Source organism: Mytilus galloprovincialis, chromosome 4 (genome assembly GCF_965363235.1).
Source record: "Mytilus galloprovincialis chromosome 4, xbMytGall1.hap1.1, whole genome shotgun sequence".
In the NCBI taxonomy this organism is placed as follows: domain Eukaryota; kingdom Metazoa; phylum Mollusca; class Bivalvia; order Mytilida; family Mytilidae; genus Mytilus; species Mytilus galloprovincialis.
The window spans coordinates 57,320,178-57,334,295 of NC_134841.1; the positions used below are offsets into that span (position 1 = coordinate 57,320,178).

General features: G+C 30.0%; 1 protein-coding gene across 9 annotated transcripts in view; it reads left to right on the forward strand.

The window, feature by feature from the left end:
* LOC143072513 (dedicator of cytokinesis protein 1-like) overlaps positions 1 to 14,118 on the forward strand; it is a 125,159-nt gene that overhangs the window by 34,787 nt on the left and 76,254 nt on the right. For 8 of the 9 annotated variants that reach the window (XM_076247467.1, XM_076247459.1, XM_076247464.1 and 5 more), the window contains 8 exons: positions 527 to 602; positions 869 to 989; positions 1,888 to 1,969; positions 4,550 to 4,674; positions 8,521 to 8,619; positions 9,318 to 9,393; positions 9,650 to 9,756; positions 11,146 to 11,160. In XM_076247467.1, the coding sequence (XP_076103582.1) occupies positions 527 to 602; positions 869 to 989; positions 1,888 to 1,969; positions 4,550 to 4,674; positions 8,521 to 8,619; positions 9,318 to 9,393; positions 9,650 to 9,756; positions 11,146 to 11,160 (701 nt within the window). The remainder of the gene's footprint in view (positions 1 to 526; positions 603 to 868; positions 990 to 1,887; positions 1,970 to 4,549; positions 4,675 to 8,520; positions 8,620 to 9,317; positions 9,394 to 9,649; positions 9,757 to 11,145; positions 11,161 to 14,118) is intronic. The other variant, XM_076247460.1, reaches the window with a different exon arrangement.

A 14,118-nucleotide genomic window follows, 5' to 3' on the forward strand; every position in this document is an offset into this window, starting at 1 on the left:
GTCAGATTTCTGATTCCACACAGTAGGAAATAAGAGTGGTTGTAATAAAGGTGGTCCAATATCCAATATCATATGGCATTTTATTTGCAGAGTTTCTTGGAAATGTTGAATCATGCAGTTTTTTGTTGAAGTTTTCTATGTGAATAGTTGAATTATGCAGATTTTTGATGAATTCCCATGTGTTAATGATCATTATGCTGCAACTCACTGCTTCAGAATTTAAAGGATTATGGGTAATTAGTTGTTTGTACATCAAACAAAATAAATTATGTCTAATTATTGGTTAATTTTTCCATGTTTATGACGTTTTAAGCTTCTCACATTGTTTTTGTGTATGCTTTTGAAATATACCTTAGAATCATTAAATTTTGAAATTGCAAATTGAAAACAGCTTTTGTAAGAATTATTAATTTTGATTTGATGAATTATAATTCATATGATTTAATATTCACTTTTGCTTGCATTGTTATATAATTTAAATGTTGAGATTTGAATTTAATAAAAGGTATAATTTATATATTTTTAGCCACAGAAATAACAGACATATTACAGGGTCTGAAAGAAGTTAATGAAGATATGCAACAGTTTATTCCATTCCAACAGTAAGTTAAAAAGCTAAAGAGATTCATTATGTCTTAGCTAAATAGATTTCATATCAAAAAGAGAAGTTTTAGTTTTTTTGGTTATCAAAACATATCTTTTTTGTATCATTACTGAATAGGGAAAAACATGCATATATTTAAGTCATACATTTTTTTCTCTATTTTCTTGAATCAATAAATTATGTTCAATAAAAGTGTTGTCTTAAATACTGGAAAAATATTTGTATCGTAATATCAAGAGTACTTTTCTTAATCTTGTTATTTAGACCAAGTGGGGAAGAGTTCATGGAATCTTTAATCAAGAAAGTTGTCTCAGCTAAAGAAATCAACCACAAAGGTCAAGGACTATGGGTTTCACTTAAAATCATGATGGGAGACCTCAAACAGGTATGCAGTTGTTATTCACAGGAGATTTCAAGTGTAAAGAAGTGTACAACCTTTGTTTGATACTGCTTAGGAGTTAACATTATTCAAAATATGAAATTAAGTCAGGTACCATATTTTGATAACACTTTTCACAGCTGTTACTTGTGAATATATAATTCAGATGGACATATGAAATACAAGTGACTCAAAATTGATACCGAAAAAATAGAAAGACAACTTATAGATAAAATACCAAACTCTATTATCATGGAAATGATCAAATGATCAACCACACAGATTGCAAAGTGTTTTATTTTTAGTTAATACAACATCAAATTCACTTAATGTCAAGTCATATGATTAATTTGATTTGTTCCCTTATTGCTAAATATATAACAGATAACACATTTAATTTGTTGAAGTCTTTTAGCAGAAAGGTATTTATCCACAATTTTTTTTTATTCGAAGTGTTTTAGACAGTCTTGGATTTTGATGATGGCATTGCAAGTCCAATGTAAAAATAGAGTTTGAAAAAGATATTTTGCCTTTGGACAATTCAGAACTACTGGCCCTTTTTTCACAAATGCATTCAAGTGAATACTAAGAATGTGTTTGAAATGAACATAAATGTAAGGTTTATCAAAATTAAAAAATATACCTACAGAAATTTGGTAAGATGGATTATAGACTGTGATTTGATTTATTTGGACAGTTTGACCTTTTTTTTGTTTGATGGTCTTTCAAACCATTGAAGCACTTAAAGAGGTCATACATTTAATTCAATGTGTAATGTAATACAGTTAAATTATTGTTTTATACATTGTATATGAATCATTTGACCTGCAATATTTGTAGTAAAGTGTGATTTAGGAGAATCAATTGCTAGCATTGACGGAAACTTTATTTTGGTCTTTTTCAGGCAAGAGAAGAACATCCACATTTAGTCACCATGGCAACTGCAGTATCAAGAAAGATGGGATTCCCAGAGGTTATCATGCCAGGTTAGTTTTCTTTAATTTGACAGCAGCCAGAACTAGATATTCATATGATAAAATTGATTCAGACATATTTGATGAATTTTGGTAAACCAAAAGCCATATTTTATGAAATTCTAAATATATTAACCCTTAGACTGCTACGCGCGACTATTGTCGTTCCTATAAAGCAGTCCGCTACTGCTACGCGCGACTATAGTCGTTTTCCGTAACTCGTTTGTTTACACAGTTACCATGGAATGGGCGGAGTCAATATTCATGAGATTGCGGCAGTTTCGACTTGTATGGATTCTGATTGGTTAAAAATTTACGTTCTTTCGAGTGTCTCTTGACTTTAAATCAGGTATAAGCGATAAAACCGAAAGTGAAAATTTTTGATGAAAAAAGTGACAAAATGGCGGATATTATTTGGAGAAATAGCCAACTCGTTCAGGAGTATTTCAATGATAACAATTTAACAGCGGCGGCCGATAAAAAGGATTTGAACGAGAACAGAAGATATAATAGATGGAAATAGAAATATTCTATCAAAACTGCGAACAGAAGACTTTTAAAGCGAGAACCACCGGGATTCCCAGACCTTGTCCAAAATGGATGACATGAAACATGATTTTCGATGTTTATCATTTCGCCTTTCAAATGTGAATCAATATTGACTGACATCGATAGATCCGAACTTTAAGTTTGTCAAGATTATTTATTGATGAAAGCTATAACAATGAACTTGTCGTATAAATATATTTGTACATGGAAGTAAAAGTTGGCGCAGTGAAATCGGAGGAAAATACTGGAAAATATTTGCATCAAAAAGGCTGTTGGTTCTAGAAGAAACTTTTTTTTTTTGATAATCACAATGGAACTAGTTCTTAAAAGAGATTTTTATATATTGGTTCAATTCTGAAGTCATGGATACTTTAACATTGATGGATTCGTTAATAAAACATGAAAAAAATAAGTTTCCTTTGTTTACCTCTATTTGCACCTGTACAGGTAAAAAATGACCAGAGACTCACACAAAAATAAAATAAATAAAAAATACAGAATCTAACAATACTTTTTTATATAACTTTTATTGATGAATATTCAATATTTACAAAGATACAGCAATTGTAAGTGAACATGTTTATTTCATCAGTGATTAAAATTTTATTCAGCAATACACAAAAGTACAATAGAAATGAATGCAGCAGTCTAAGGGTTAAATGATATAACATTTTCAATAAAAATGTATTTTTCTCTACTAAAATTATTTAAGATTATTTTTTCATCTACCATAGATGTAGCATATCAAGAAGATAATCTAAATAGAATCTGAATTTTTGGAAAAAAATGAATTTTTTCAGCACTGGGTAGTATATTGGTTAGAAAAAATCGTAGATTTAGTATGCAAGGTAATCATATCTTTGGGAAATGAATGTTACTGAACTGAAATCAAAATTAATGATTACTACTACAACTAATTCATAATTTTTTTTAAGGTCAATATATAAACTAATAACCATTGATACTGTCAAGATTCTCATATTTATCTGAGTGTTGACAATTTGAAGTTTTAATTTCAAGCATATAGAAAGAGTTTTATATTATTTGATAGTTACTACAAAGATCAGCCTCAAATGAAACAGTTTTGAATAGTACATATTTTATACAATATTATTATATTTAAACTATAATCATTTATTTATCGCTTGCCATGGAACAGTGGTAGGTAAGGGGAAATAACTGTTGGCTTTACATGTTTTCACTTTTATTTGATTAATTTTACTGACTTTTAAGTGTGGAACTCAAAATCTCATTTCTTTTATTGATACTTTATATATTATTTTTGTTTATGGACAATATTTTCAACATTTGTTATGATTTTATTCATTCCATCGTGATATTCAACTTTAATGATAAATTACAGTGGATTCAGAATTTCGGCAGACACTTTAAAAAAAACAAATTTGACCTTTATTTAGAACTACTTTGAGATTTTGAGTTCTGTTTGTGTCTACATCATGTACATGTTGTTATTTTTTAAATTATCACTCTTTAGGAAGGCTTTTATCTTTTTGAAGACAATTGAAAAATATGCTCACATTTGTCTTGCTTGCTTTTGCACTTTTTATTTTAAAGTTCAGTGGTGATATTTAATTGCTTTTATAAAGAAAAAAGTGATTATATCTAATGGAAGTTAGTTGCAAGTAAAAGAAAAAAAAATGTAATTATTTTATTTTTATATGTGATTTTTTTTTATCAACATAGCCAGAGAGTTTGTATTCATTACTAGCTAATTGTTGGAATAGATTATAACTCGTTATAGCATTAATATATGTAGGTTGAATATTTATTTTATAGATAAGGCTTCATCTTTCAACTTTTAAAATACATTATTCTTTTCTATCAAGAAATATCCCTGGATATAGATTGTAAGGGACTACAATTTATGGATACAATATATATAGCACCTTATGAAGTCATCTTCAGAAGGGAGAATTTTGGATGACTTGTGGCTGTGGACAGTTTTCATGGTGGTGTTAGCCTCACATGTTTCATTTACTATGAAAACCTGAAAATAGCAAAGATTATGTTTAACCATTACAGGAGATGTTCGGAATGATATTTATGTAACTATCAAACAAGGAGAGTTTACCAGAGGTTCTAAAACAGCTGACAAAAATGTGGAAGTAACTGTGTTAGTGTGCAATAAACAAGGAGAACCATTAAAGGTTTGTTTTCATTGAACAAATAAGTACTAGTAATACTTGTTTTGGCTTTTCAAGAAAAATTGACAGAGGGAAAAGTCTCAAATCCCTTTGTTTTTGCCTTATTTTAACAAACACCTACTTTTTGTCCGATTTTAAAGGAAATTTTATTTTGACTAAAGATATTAATTAGATGTTGACTTAATCAACTCCTAATTAATTTGTAGAAACCCATTTCTTTATTTATTTTCATTTACAGTGTCTTTTTGTCAACTTTTATTACTGTGTTACTGTATTTGTATAGTGACAATATGTCTGGTTTTCTATTTATTTGCATTTGCACTGAAAATGAAATACATAAATGATCTTGAAATTACCCTACTTACAACATTCAGTTACAAACTTAAAAGTCATATGAAACCTGAAATAAAAAAAAAATTATGTATATGTCTTTTATAACTAAATGGATAGTTTTAATTATAAAACTTATGTACATATACATTTTTCTGAAGAAAATTTTTTGATTTGTCCACATTTAGAAGAAGTTAATTGCGTAAACCCCTGAGGGTTTACGCAGTATATATTGGATGATATATGTAGTCTTTCGGAACACCGGATGTTATTCGGAATACATCTGTCCTTTCTATTGCCACCTTTCATATACATGCGCAATAGCTTATCAATTGACCTGTTGAATAAGCATTAGCATCATGAGTTGCTATAGAGATGCAAAATTTATCATGACACAAGCTATGTTAATGAGCATTTGAATACTTCCTTGCACGCAATTGCAAGCTGCTAATATTTACCTTACATATATCCATAATAATTATTTTAATTAGAGTCAAACGTTGAAACCTGGTTACCAGCTGTGTTAATTCATGAGATAAGATTTTATGTAAACAAGCAATGACATAACAAATTAAATGTGCCGCTTTAATAACGATTGATAACCTTAAAATTAATCATGCATGCATTTTTAGCAGACTTAACAGGATCGACGTTAAGATATCAAATGTTTTTTATAGACACCGAGTGATGATAGATGTAGACAGAGATAACCAATAATAATTTCTATCATATATGGTCAGGGAACAGATTATCTAACTATATGTTCCTATTGTAATTTTAAAGGCTCTTCAAAATGTTCGTAAAAATAAAAATAAATAATTATTATTTCTTGAAGACGATCAGATGATGAATTTTCGGTTTTAATATATATTAAGTACGACAATGTAAAATAGTGCAAGGGGATTTTGAGCCATCTCACTGATCAGTGTAGGCAACACAGTACCCCCAAATGAACAGTATAAAACTATCCAGCAAGAGAGAAAAAGATGGGTCAATATAGAAAAATTAACAAGGCAACTTCAGTTCAATTTCAATATATACATTATTATTATATAGATTATTCTAATGAATAAGTCAAATGTCAGAGGGAATATCTTTTTAAATATGGCAGGAAAAACAATTAGACAACTCTCCATGAAGTGTTAGACACAGTGTAGTCAAAGTTAGCAGTTACATGTATACTATACATGTAACTGCTAACTTCAAACCAGAAACAAAAAGCAAATATGAACTGCACCAAAAAAAGACAACCACCAAACAACATGCTTCTTACTTGGAACATTCAGAAAATATCTTCAAAAGCGTTTTGCCATCTAAAACTTTTAAGAGCAGAAAGCACACAACTTAAAATTGCCAATGCTTACTACCCTAAGCATCACAAAAATCTTGCAGAGCAGGTGTAAAGATATTAATAATGATCAATATCAAGCCATTGTTCAGATAACCATGAACATATCAAATTTTATAAAAAAAAACAAAAAACACCACAGCTATTTACAGGTTCACGTACTGCATTTCTTGAACACAAGTAATCATCAATTAATCACATTTCTTCACATTTGTAATTGAACTTTAGCCTAAAAAAATAACTCTTATAAAAAACCAGCACCTTAAAATGGAACATCCAGTGGTTGACTCAGCTTATTGTCTTTCGGGAGAGAGAAGAAACAAATATTCCATGGTCGTGGGCAATGATTCCTTAATGCGGGGATCACACATTGCCGATTATTGCTCCCGTTTGAGATCAGACAGCAATAAGACACGAAAAGTGAAAAAGTCGGATTACTATCCTCAATTATCTGGAATGTCCTATCATTGTCTGAACGCAGTCGTTTAAATTCGTAACAGATAGTCTACGGGTCGGGAATGGTCTTGATAGTTCGGCGAAGCACCCCAACATTTAGGTGCGTCCCGTAACATTCGGGGAAACTCAGCCGACTTTGTCTAGCCGGATGACAAGCGTGACTATGTCGTGGCAGATTCTGCTGTATCGGATAAAAATTCTAACATTGTTCTGTGTTTTCTGGACGGTGTCCTGTGTAACGGGAATGATCTGGAGAAATTTTTCATTGATGTTTTTCTGCCGATTGAGTCCAGATTGCATCTAGATCTAGTCGATTTCAAACCGTCTTTGCCGAAATCGTTCCGGAACAGTCCTGTTATTAATACGAAATTCGCCAATGATACCCACCTCAGAGTCCCGACAATTACAGAATACAATATGACTGAGACCAGCCAAAGACGTTTGCAATGAGATAGAGAGGATCGTGATAGAATTCCGTTCCGACAGTACCTGATCATCCCGAGTATGTTGACAGTTTTCGAACGGATAACTTCTGTCAGCGTCGGTTCACTGTCTGGTCACTGTCTGATCTCTGTCGGATTACATTCGGTAGAATCGGGATGCAGTTGTGACCAATTCAGTCGAATTTTACTTTGCGAAAGATACAAATTGGATTAGAAGCGGATTGAGAACGGGATTATCGTGAAAAAAATCTCTTGGAAACGGTTGAATATCGACGCTTCCTGAACAATATCTGATTGTTGTCGTGATTAATTAATTAAAGTTTGAATTTCCTTCCACGATTCACAGGATCTTGATCAGACTTTTGACAAATTTTAATTGGGAATGGTCCTGTCAAGGACGGCAGTAAAAATCGTGAATGTGTGATCACAGCTTTAGCGAAAATATATCAACCCACATTGAATTGTAATTTCATTAAGTAAACAATCAATGTCAGTTTTTAATTCTTATACCACAATAATTATATAAAACAATACATCTTAAGTAAACAATTATCTAATATTAAATACCAAACAAGCATTTGGGTTTACGATTGCATTTCTTTTTTTAAAGAAAGCAACTTGTTTTTTTTTAATTGCTTGCTTCCAGGAAGCAATTTGCCGACATATTTTCTAATGCAAGTGACCCTAGTTTGACCTTTCTCATAAAAAATCTGGTGATAACAATACGCATGGATTTGTCATTGAAATAAACTATTATCTGATTGTACATGTTATGCACTTGCTCAATATCCATTCTTCTTTGTTGATTGTTTACTTTAAGGTGACAATCAGTAAACTACGGCTTCAAAACACTACAAATAATAAGCTGCCATATATTTACATCATAACAGACAGAGAGAAAAAAAAATTGACGATTATATGATATCTTTGTGTAAAAAATGATAAAATTGTGCACAGAAGATTAAGTTTATGATATATACATGCATTGGTTCAAGAATTGGATAACCATTCATATGACTTTAAAAGGGCATAAGTAAAATAATGAGAGATATCTTAAAAAGATATAAAGAATAGAAATAAAGCCATGCAGAAATGTTGGAAGTTATATGCTTTACTTTACTCCAGGATAAGATTTGTTATAACATACTAGTTGTCATATGAATAGTTGTTAAAAAAGAGTCATTAAGCCTTAGGAACTAGGATGGGGATTATTTGTATCAGTTGTATGTGTTCACCTGGCAAATAATGGATATATATATATATATATTTCAGGATGTTATAAGTTATGGCTGTGGGAATGATATGACAAATGAGTACAGATCATTGGTGTTCTATCATGAAGATAAGCCTAAATGGTTTGAAACTATAAAGGTAATAACTTGTTTGTAAATGTACTATGGATGTTCCTCATTTAATATGAAGAGCAATGTACATGTATTTAACTATCTGCTTACTTTACACTTCCTTAGATACATCATTTAAATAGAGTAAATTCTGAATTTATTGCTATGTTTTTCATTACTGGGCTAATGCAACTGGGTGAGGATTAAAATAATAAGAATTTGCATTCTGATATCTGATATGTATATATCTATATAGATATTAGAAGATGTCGTATAGGTGCCAATGAGACAACTCTCCATCCAAGTAACAATTTATAAAAGTAAACCATTATAGATCAAAGTACAGCCTTCAACAAGGAGCTTTGGCTCACACTGAACAGCAAGCTATAAAGGGCCCCAAAAATTACTAGTGTAAAACCATTCAAACGGGAAAACCATCCATTAATCTATATAAAAACAAAAAACGAGAAACACTTATGAAAGACATAAACAGACGACAACCACTGAACATATGCCTCTTTTCCCATTAATTGCACAGATTGTAAGCTTGATTTTACTTCTTTTAGTTGCTCTTACTTGACTGAGTACTGGAATGTCCTTTGAAAGAGAAGGTAACCTGTTAAAACTATGTACTCTGGAGTCTAAAGTCTGTAAAAGGAAAATTGTCTATTAGAGAAGCCTCATACAGAATATGTAATCTATTATTTATATACCTTTATTTTGTAGATTGCCATATCAACAGAGGAGGAGTTTAAAGGTCTTCATCTGAAGTTTTTATTTAAACACAGGTCTTCCAGTGAAAGTAAGATTTTTTTGGTATAAGATATTCCATTATTGCCAGTAGAGTTGATCATAATTTTGATAAGGGTTGATAATAAATAAATTTTAATCTATGTTTTGAGACAAAAAAAGTCATTTGATTGATAGTTTCTGATTTACCCAAAATTTCAATAAAAGTAGATGATATTTTTAACTTGTTATAAGACATTCAAAGACTTGTTTATTACGATATCAAGTTTGTATCAAATGTTTTAAAATATGTATATTAAAACATTTAGGCAAAGATAGATCTGAGAGGCCATTTGCCATGTCATTTATTAAACTGCTGAACCAGAAAAATGGTACAACATTGAACGATACAGACCACAATCTACTAGTCTATAAGGTAAGAAAACAAGAGGTACATTGAGGAGATATGCGAGATTGGTATTATAAGGTTTAGAATGGGGGTAAGATATGTGGCCTGTTTTGCTAGATGCCAATCAAGGAATGGGGTTAATTCTTTTAACATAAAATTGATGTCAACATCTGATTAGCTAGTTTATTCTGTAATATTGTTACTCTAATGAATAGTTAGTTGCTGAAATATGACATTTTTTTTCTGGCTAAGCTCTACAATTGAAAACTGGTGAAAAGCTATATTGATGTAGTATTTAGTGTTACACCTACAAACAGAAAGTTCTCTCTATGTCTAGAAACCTGTGGTATTAAGTTCTCTGTTAAAATGTTAAAATATTATATTGCAACTGACTCCTGGCAACACCCTCTGTTTTGCATTTATTTCTTCAACATTGCTTTCTCTCATTTGAGTAGAAATTTAATAAGCAGTTCAAATTAAATCTTTATGTAATACGTTAAAAAGTCATCATGACCAAAAAAACTAGACAATTAATTTGTAGTGTTAAACTAATGTTATGTATAGACTACCCTTGTAATAATTTTCATAAATTTTGTGGTTTTGTTAAAACTTTTATAGTTAGTCAGGAAATAGGAAACAGACACACACTTATGTGATCTTAAATCACAATTTTTTAATTTTTTTTACGAAGAATTTACAACGATTTATACTTGAGTCCATCATTAAAAATAAAATGTTGAAGATATAAAGTTAAATGGCAATACACATATAATTTTCTTAGCTTTGCCTCTATTTCTGTATTCTTGATATGCAGTTATACTTTTATGAAAATGACACAGTATCCTAGGTTTGTAAATAAAGTAAAAAATTGCACAGTGATGAATACATTTGAGGAAACACAATTTAAGAAAATTAAGTGTGCAAGAGTTTCCATTGTAGTAATTTTAGTATGTTCATATTTACAGATTTCCTATTTTTAACTAGCTCTAATTCTGTAATCTAGTAGTATTAGAAATAATAAATCTCTGTCAACTCACATTACAAGACCATGGTAATTAAATTCTATGTTTTGTGTAAGGAAAATGTTGGAAAGTATCCTTTAGACAGAACAAAAACAGAATGTGTTAAACTTAAGGATTTGATTTTCATGTTTTCATGAAAGACATTTTCAAGTTCAGATAATGCTTAATTAAAATGACCATCAGAGTATTGCAAATTACTATGCACCAAAATATCTCCAATTCCTATATATGATGAAAATTTGGTCTAAAAACTATTTGTTTAAGTCTGTATTTATGCAAAAAAAAAACCAATACAAATATAGATGCAAAACATAGAATATTATTTCTTTGGCTCACTTAGTGCAGACAGGCTACAAATTAAGGATGCATGTGAAATGTTCCATCTTTGTTTCAGAATAAAAATGACGGGGTAAATACTGACATTGTGTTTGTGGTGCTTTATTGTCACGCTAATTAATCCTCGCTTATTTAATAGACTATCATGCTTGCCTTTTCCTTTCATTTCAGTTTACAGTTTAATTTTGTTAAACAGTGACTTGATTGCTAGTGTTGCTGTCCACCTATTGCAGATCATTCAAAACTTTGACCACATTGCAATTTGTTTTATCAATTAAACAGTTCAACTGGTCAAAAATGTTTACCAACTGCTGTAGAAGAACCTGAGTGAAGTCACTGTGACTGGTTCAATAAAACAGATTGCAGTTTGTTCAGAATTTTTGAATTATTTGCTATACTATAAATTGACAGCAACATTTACAATTATGTTAAAGTAAAAAGTTGTGTTAAGGATTTTTTTAATTTCCATGTGGTGCAAGATCATACTTTCATTTTCATTTGTTACAGGTTTGTTCATGAATGGGTAATTTTTTACTGGGTTAAGGAATCAATAGTTTGTTTCATTTCAATATGTTGAGTAGTTTAGGTTTTTTGTTTTCTTTTAAATAGATTTCATCCAACATGTCAAAGTTTTTTTCTTTATGGGAAAGTTTTCTTAACCTCATTAACAATCATTTTGTATTAGTTTGATAGCTGTAGAAATTGTGTTTGGTTTATGATGCAATTTAGACATTTATTTGATTTATTAATTTAGAATGTTTTTTTTTCATATTTCTGGTGTAACAATATAACCATTTTGAAAATTATTCTTGATATGATAAATAAGAGCACTTTATAACTGCCCAAGTTTAAGTTGCTGTGATTTGAAAGAACTTTCAAGGACTTAAATGGCAAGCAAGATAGGCACAAACTCATGTTAAAATATTACATTTAAACTGGCATGTATATTTTAACAGCTCACTTATTTAAATATGCCATTATCATTATTTTTAGTTTACTAGTGGTCATTTAACCTGAGTGAATTTTATGAAGTGTGATATTTGATTAACTCTAGTTTATAACAAACACAGTAGTAATTGTATTCAGTATATTATTTTTTAAACTATAACCTATGACTAAAAATGTATGAGAATTTTGTTCTCACTTTTTCTAAACAAATTATATAAAAATAGTTATTTTTGAATTCTTCACTTTTATTAAGAAAATCTTGACTACAAGAAACAAAGAAAGAATTTGTTAAACAATGTTTTATGTTGAATGATTCTTTTTATGGTTCATTTGATAAAAAAATCTCAAAAAAATTATTGTATTGATCTTTCCAAGAAGTTATCTTTAATCTGGAACTTCACTGTAACCATTCTTGAATCGTTGGATGTTCCTTAATTACAGACTAACACATTTCAATATTTGCAAATAACAATTAAACATAGACAAGTCCAAAAACAGAATTAAGAATGATTTTTGTTTCAGTCTCAGAGACATTCAAGTGTTAAAAAACAGAGGTATTCTGTATTGTTTGAGTTAGAAAAGTTAGAGAAGGTTGATAATCATAAGGTATAAATACGGACTGAAATGGATAGTAAACTCACACTTTTACTTTTATATACATATGACAAAGAAACAGAATTGTTTTTTCGAAATATTCCTCTAAATTTAAAAAAAATAAATATACATTTACAAGTGTGTTTCTAATCCATTTCAAGTCAGGTTTTCAGGGGCATGAATCAATGTTAACATGTGGTTAAGGGAGAGCAATCATTAATTGTGTGTCATGATGTGTTTATAATATCGTATGACACAGTTTTATATATGGATTTTCTGCAGTGGAGTGGTAGTGTGCTTCAAGTAGACACATGATTTAACATTTTTCTCAAAGAGGCTTAAATAAAACACATGGTTTTTGTAGTATTCACAAAGGAGCTTTTAAATAAACACATGGTGATGCAGTATTCACACTGGAGCTTTTACAAATATATTATAATATAGATAATATATAATACGGTCTTCCTCTTATTCTGTTTTCTGCGTGCTAAACCCCTTAGAATTGATTGGACAAATTATAGTCGGAAAACATATAAATATCTATTCCAGAAATATCTTTTTTATCAGTATCCTTAGCTCTTACCTTTCCACTTAGATTCAAAACAAGAAGATTCCTATGTAAATCATCCATATTGAAGAATAAAATTGTGATATTCCGTTGGTGCCATATAGATTACAGGAGAGATGGATTGACTATAATTCCAAACATTGAAGCTTTATATAATTATATCCTCTTGATCTTTCTTTCGATTTACAATCCTTAAAAGTTTCTTTATAATTCATTTACTGATGCATTGCAGAAGAAGAGAATTGAAACTTAAATAATAATAACTAATTAAAATTCTTCAGTGCCACTACACTAATTGAACGTGAGGTCCTGCAGAATGAAGGAAACCATTGTTATTAACCCTGTTGTCTTGGTTCTGGGAAGATAAATGCTTATAGGAATTACTCTGCTTAATTAACTTTCTTACTTATAGACACAAAGATGGAATATGTTGTCAAGAAATTGCATTAATGACCTATCTTCAGTTGTATATTAAAGCTGTTATCCTGAAGATAGCAAAATAAAGGTTTAGTTACTTTGTTTGTATAAATGTTTGCTCAAACATTGTAATTAAGATTGATTTGCAATCAGTAGATAGGTGAAGTTTCATCTTGTATCGGCACGTTAGGTCTGCACAGATTGGTCCTACATTTGCGCAAAAAATCCACATTTCAACAAAACATATTACGTTTGAGCGAAATTTACCTGTTGAAAAGTTACTACATTTGCGTGGATTTATACAAAGACATATAAAAAATAAATCTTACTTGAAAAGTAAAAAAAGTTACTTGATATTGTTAAAATTAAATAAAATAAATTTGAACAAATTTACTTAATATAATAATAATAAACTAACAAGATGGAACTTTATTATCTCTGAGACAATGGGCTAGATATTTTATAGTCATTACAATGAACAGTTTTATTCCACTCATCCAACCA